The following is a 6,273-nucleotide window of genomic DNA, read 5'->3' as shown; positions in this document are numbered from 1 at the left end:
TTTTGAGTTATTATTTGTTATATTGTTTATACCAAAATTTTATTATTTTTTTTATAAATAAAAATAATAATAATAATAATAATAGTAATAGTAATAATAATAATAATAATAATAATTATTATTATTAATTTTTAGTATTAATTATACCATGATTACAAGATGGACAAATTGATTTTGAAACAACTTCAGATTGATTAATTGAAAAAGTTGAATAACAATAATTACATTGTAAAAAGGTTAAATCTTTAATAAGTTGAAAAGTTTGAAAACACCATCTTACAGGTCTCAAACAAGAACATCTAATTGAACTACAAGATGTTGATGATTTACAACTTGGACAAATATACATTGGTAAACTTGAATTATTAAATTGATTATCTCTACATTGTTGTAATTGAATTTCATATTGTTCTTTTTCTTTATCACCTAAATTTATACCTTTTTGTAAAATAATCTTTCAAAAATAATTAAATAAATAATTAATAAATAATTAATAAATGTATTATTTTATAAAATAATAATAATAATAATAATAATAATAATAATAAATACCTCTATTAATTTACCAGCTATACCAAAATTATTTGAAATTAAATTATATTTTACAGCCATTTTTGCACAAACTAATCTATGATTAGTTTGAAGTGGAATGTCGACTAAAAATTTAGATAATAAAGCAATGGTTTCATAATATGATGATACTTCATCCTTATTTGATTCTTGTTCAATCTTCTTTTCAATTTCTTTAATTTCTATTAATAAATTTAATGTAACTTTATATCCAACACAAAAATTAATTTCATTTTGAATAATTGATAAATTATTTGAATGAACTTGTACTATTTAAAATAAAAAAAATAAAAAAAAAAATTAATATAAAATAAAATTATTAATATTATTTTTTAAATAAAATTTTATACACACATAATATTTTAATACATTGATCCAAATCTAAAATTGCTTCTTTAAAGTTACCATTTTCCATTTGATTTATACATTTCTTCATATATTCGATACTTTCAGAATTTAATTTTTGTGAAATCGGACTTGTTGGATTACTATTAGATGATGCTGTATCTGTGAAATTATCTTTATTTTGATTATTGATTATATTATTATTATTATTACTATTATTATTATTATTGATATTATTACTACTATTATTATTATTATTATTATTATTATTATTATTATTTGAAAAGAAACTTGCATTAGATTGTGATGTTACATATGGTGGTGGTGATGATACAATAGTATTACTGTGACCTAATGGGTTTCTATTTGAGGGTGTTGGTGATAATGGTGATGATGGTGTTGGTGATAATGGTGATGATAAATTTGGTGAAGTTGTTGATGTGTTTGTATTTGTATTTGTATTAGTTGCAGTGGTAGTAGTATGTTTTGAAGTTGGAGTTAATGGTTGAAGTGAAGAGAATAATTCAGGATCCATTGTATTTCTATTTGATCTACTGCCTCTAGTTCTTAAGGTAGCAGCTTTACTAAGCATTGGTTTAACAATACCAATTGAAGGTTCAATATTAAATAATGAATTTTCACTCTTTTGACTTTCAATTGGTTTATCTCTAATAACCACTTGAATAGCTGGTTTAATAACTTCATCATCACTATCTGAATCAAATGATGAATCACCATCATTAACATTACTATTGTTATTATTTTTTGATATTGATGAATTACTTGATGATTTAACTATATTACTACTAGAATTAATTGGTGTTGGTGTTGTTGTAGTTGCTGCTGTAGTAGTAGTGGTTGTTGTTGTATTTGTTGTATCCTTTTCTTTATCTTTTTCTTTTTCTTTTTCTAATTTTTCCCTCTCTTTTTCTGCTTTTTTCTCTTGTTTTTCTCTTTCTTTTTCTTGTTTCTCTCTTTCTTTTTCTTGTTTTTCTTGTTTTTCTTTATCTTTTTTCGTTGATTCCATAACTGAAACTGATGAATATCTTTTTAATTCTTTTGGATTTGTATTATTATTGTTATTATTATTATTAATATTATTGTTTAAATCAGATGACGAAGTATTATTACTATTACTAATTATATTTGGTGGATTAGTTGAAGTTATTGATGGTGATTGTGTTGGTGTCGTTGTTGTTGTTTGTCCATTTAAACTTGATTGAGAAGTTGATCTTTCAACAGAAGGTGCAGCAACAACTTGTTCATTACCACTACCATTTGATTGATTTAATGCTGATGAAGATGAGGATGAATTTGATTCAGATTTCCATTTAATTGCTCTATCATATAATGCAGCTATTGGTTTCAATAATGAATCTAATTCATGTGGTTTCTTTGTTGATGATGCCCATTTCTTAAATTTAGCTAATGTAATCTTACCACTACCTTCTTTATCTAAAACATCGAATAATCCTTCAAATGTTGTTAATATAGTTGATAAATTTAATCCAATTGTTAATTCTTCAATTGATTTTGGATCTGGTTTAACTGATGTTGGTTGTTGTTGTTGCTTTGATTCTTCATCAATACCTGAATCACTTTCCTAAATTTTATAAATAATTATTTTAATAAATTATATGTATATACTCATCATCATCATCATCTTTAAAATACTATTACATACAGAACTTTGATTGACTAATAACCAAGATACTATATTTTCAACAGGATTACTACCAGGTGTACCAACTGTGCCATTTCTAGTCTCTTTTAATGCTGTATTAACTTTATGTTTTGGGAATCCCATACCTACAACTTGTAAAAGTAATGGATTATCATCTATATAATATTATTTTATATATGTATATATTAACATTCCGAAATTCTTTTTTTTTTTTTTTTTTTTTTTTTTTTTTTTTTTTTTTTTTTTTTTTTTTTTTTTTTTTAAATATTTACCATTTGAGAATATTTTTGGAGAATTTGCATTCTCTAATGAAACAACTGATAATACTGATATCTCTTCTTTTGTTATTATACCATCATCATCAATATCTATAAATTTAAATATAACTAAATAAAAAAAAAAAATAAAAAAAAAATTGAAAAAAAAAAAGTAAATATATTTTAAAATTTATAATGATATTATAAAATAATAATAATAATTACCATTAACTTTATCTTTTTCAGTTGATTTACCACAAACTGCTAAACCTGATAATAAATCATCAAAAGTCATAGATCCACCTTTTTTTGTTGATTGTTCAAATAAATTGAATATTCTATCGGATAGTGGTTCTGGAATTAAATGAAATCTTTTAAATCCATCTCTATCAATTGATTTAACTGATTTTATTGGTACTGATATATCATTAAATAAACTTTGAATTCTATCGATTTCATTTTGTTCTACTATATTAATTGTGATTATTAAATTATTATATGTCACATTAATATTACTATTGTTATTATTATTATTCTGCGCTGTGAATAAATATATATATATATATACTAAACTTACATTTTTTTGTTAATTTTTTACTTTGAGACCCTCCCATATCTTTTTTTTTTTTTTTTTAATATTTTTATTACTTTGTTTTTTGTTTTTATTTTATATTGTTTTCTATAAATTTTATTTTATTAAATTTTATTTTTGTTTATTAAAAATTATTTGAATGACTTCAAATATTGTCGACTATATCATGTGAAAGGTTATAATTAATAAAAAAAAAATAAAAAAATAAAAAAATAAAAAAAAAAATAAAAACAAAAAAAAAAAAAAATAAAAAAAAATAAAAAAAAATAAAAAATGAAAATAAAAAAAAAAAAATTAATTAAATCAATTTTTTAATTTTTTATAAATTAATTCAAATAAAAAAAATGATGAATTGGTTGGTGAAAAAAAAAAAAAAAAAAAAAAAAAAAAAAAAAAAAAAAAACCAACCAATTAAATAAAAAAAATTAAAATTAATTGACCTTTAAAAATTTTTTGTTAAAAAAAAAATTTTTTTTTTTTTTTTGAAATTTTTGGGTTTTAAAATTATTTAAATTTTTAAAATTAATATTTTTACCTTTGGGAAATTTTTTTTAAAAAAAAAAATTTAATAAAGGGGGGGAAAAATTTTCTGATTTTAAATTCCCAATAAATAAATTTGGTTAAAAAAAAAAAAAAAATAGATCAAAGATTATTTTAATTATTTTTTATTTTTATTTAACTTAATTATTTTTTTATTTATCTTGTTTATTTATTTTTTTTTTTTTTTTTTTTTTTTTTTTTTTTTTTTTTTTTTGATAATAACATTAATTTGGTATTGTAAAAATATTACAAATTTATCTAATGATTGATTAGAAAAAAATAAAATTTATTATATAAGACCCACAGATGGTAGATCAGATATATAATGAATACTTTCTGGACATTCATACCATATTTTTACTCATATCGCTATAGAAACTTCTAAAAGATTGTTAAATTGCCATTTGGATTTCTCTCTCTTCATTACTACCATTAACATTATTATTATTATTATTATCATTATTAATATTATTATTACTATTAATTCCACTTTCCTCATAAAAATTAAAAGAATACGAAAATCGAACCATTCATTTAAATACTGATATAAATGAATATATCAAAACTAATATTTTTACTCATATCGCTAGAAAGTGTTTCATTATCATTCTCGATTGAAAAAGCTATTCTATCATTTATTGATGTATTCATTTCAAAAGCTACCGATAATGTTTTCTGGACCTCTATTTGTACTATTGAAGCTATATCATGGATTTTTTTAATTTCCCTTTCCAATATTCCCACATTTGTTTCATATTGAGTTTTAATTCTATCAAATTTTTCATTTGATTCTTTTAATATTTTTTGATCCTCTTCGATTCTTTCATTTATTTTTGGATTCACATCCTATTCATTAGTTTTATGACCATGATGTTCACCTGAAACTGAGGTACACTGAGCACAACATGGAATTAATTGGCAATCCAAACAAAAAAACATTAAAAATCTGTTTGGATGAAGTGTACATATTCTATTATTATTATTATTTGATATCATGATTTGAGAATAAAAATTATAAATCTAATTTTATTTTATATAAAAAAATGATGAAAAAAAAAAAAAAAAGAAAACCTAAAAAAAAAAAAACTAATCAAAAATTTAGAATACAAAAATATCTTATCAAAATTTTTCTATTTTTTTAAATTTATTTTTCTTAATTTTTTAAGTTTTTTTTTTTTTTTTTAGTAAATAATGCCAAATTAAAAAATTTTGGGTCATCTTGGGTCAAAAAAAAAAATTTTAGGTCATTTTGGGTCAAAAAAAAAAAAAAAAAAAAAAAAAAATACAAACTCTAGGGACATTGCCAACCCTAAATTACTCCAAAAAAACTTTTTTATTTTTTTTGTTTTTTTTTTTAAAATATTAAAAAATTAGAGTTTGAATACCAAATAAATATAGGAATCGAACATGTAATCTATTGTTTCGGATCTTAAAAGATGGGGAGATCCGAGAATCGAACTCAGGACGCTACCACCCAAAGGTAGCATTATACCACTTAACTAATCTCCCATTTTGAAATTTGGGATTTGGAACGCTTAAAATTATTTGGAATACAATGAGATCGAAAAAAAACAAACAACAACAACAATCTCTTTTTTTGATTATTTCATTTTTCATATAAAAAAGACTTAAAAAACAAATAAATAAATAAATAAACTATCTTAAAAAGCCATCTTTTTACTTTATTGTAATTTATTATTTGTTTCGTTTTGAGAATTTTGCGTAGCAAAATTTTCAAAAAAAAGCAAAAAATAATCAGATCGAAAAAAAACAAACAACAACAACAATCTCTTTTTTTGATTATTTCATTTTTCATATAAAAAAGACTTAAAAAACAAATAAATAAATAAATAAACTATCTTAAAAAGCCATCTTTTTACTTTATTGTAATTTATTATTTGTTTCGTTTTGAGAATTTTGCGTAGCAAAATTTTCAAAAAAAAGCAAAAAATAATCAGATCGAAAAAAAACAAACAACAACAACAATCTCTTTTTTTGATTATTTCATTTTTCATATAAAAAAGACTTAAAAAACAAATAAATAAATAAATAAACTATCTTAAAAAGCCATCTTTTTACTTTATTGTAATTTATTATTTGTTTCGTTTTGAGAATTTTGCGTAGCAAAATTTTCAAAAAAAAGCAAAAAATAATCAGATCGAAAAAAAACAAACAACAACAACAATCTCTTTTTTTGATTATTTCATTTTTCATATAAAAAAGACTTAAAAAACAAATAAATAAATAAATAAACTATCTTAAAAAGCCATCTTTTTACTTTATTG

General features: G+C 20.7%; 4 protein-coding genes and 1 non-coding gene across 5 annotated transcripts; 1 reads left to right on the top strand and 4 right to left on the bottom strand.

Annotated features, from left to right (window-relative positions):
• Window positions 1-124: 124 nt before the first annotated feature.
• On the bottom strand, window positions 125-3,470 carry DDB_G0289571 (hypothetical protein; the record flags this gene model as incomplete). The annotated part of the gene is made up of 7 exons (XM_631071.1): window positions 125-454; window positions 553-839; window positions 925-2,518; window positions 2,600-2,754; window positions 2,872-2,985; window positions 3,082-3,396; window positions 3,434-3,470. 7 exons carry the CDS (start codon window positions 3,468-3,470, stop codon window positions 125-127), a joined length of 2,832 nt encoding a protein of 943 aa, XP_636163.1.
• A 910-nt stretch (window positions 3,471-4,380) lies between these two features.
• Window positions 4,381-4,518, bottom strand: DDB_G0289569 (hypothetical protein; the record flags this gene model as incomplete). Its single annotated transcript, XM_631070.1, has 1 exon — window positions 4,381-4,518. The coding sequence occupies one exon, from the start codon at window positions 4,516-4,518 to the stop codon at window positions 4,381-4,383; it is 138 nt and encodes a 45-aa protein (XP_636162.1).
• A 20-nt stretch (window positions 4,519-4,538) lies between these two features.
• Window positions 4,539-4,748, top strand: DDB_G0289567 (hypothetical protein; the record flags this gene model as incomplete). Its single annotated transcript, XM_631069.1, has 1 exon — window positions 4,539-4,748. The coding sequence occupies one exon, from the start codon at window positions 4,539-4,541 to the stop codon at window positions 4,746-4,748; it is 210 nt and encodes a 69-aa protein (XP_636161.1).
• Window positions 4,749-4,834: 86 nt separating this feature from the next.
• DDB_G0289565 (hypothetical protein) lies at window positions 4,835-4,984 on the bottom strand (the record flags this gene model as incomplete). The annotated part of the gene is made up of 1 exon (XM_631068.1): window positions 4,835-4,984. One exon carries the CDS (start codon window positions 4,982-4,984, stop codon window positions 4,835-4,837), a length of 150 nt encoding a protein of 49 aa, XP_636160.1.
• Window positions 4,985-5,426: 442 nt separating this feature from the next.
• On the bottom strand, window positions 5,427-5,497 carry tRNA-Pro-UGG-13. Its single transcript has one exon. It is a non-coding gene; the product is annotated as a tRNA-Pro (tRNA).
• Window positions 5,498-6,273: the final 776 nt, after the last annotated feature.

Source organism: Dictyostelium discoideum, assembly GCF_000004695.1.
Source record: "Dictyostelium discoideum AX4 chromosome 5 chromosome, whole genome shotgun sequence".
Classification (NCBI taxonomy): Eukaryota; Evosea; class Eumycetozoa; order Dictyosteliales; family Dictyosteliaceae; genus Dictyostelium; species Dictyostelium discoideum.
Note: the sequence above shows the minus strand (reverse complement) of the source record. Positions and strands in the feature narration are given on the sequence as shown.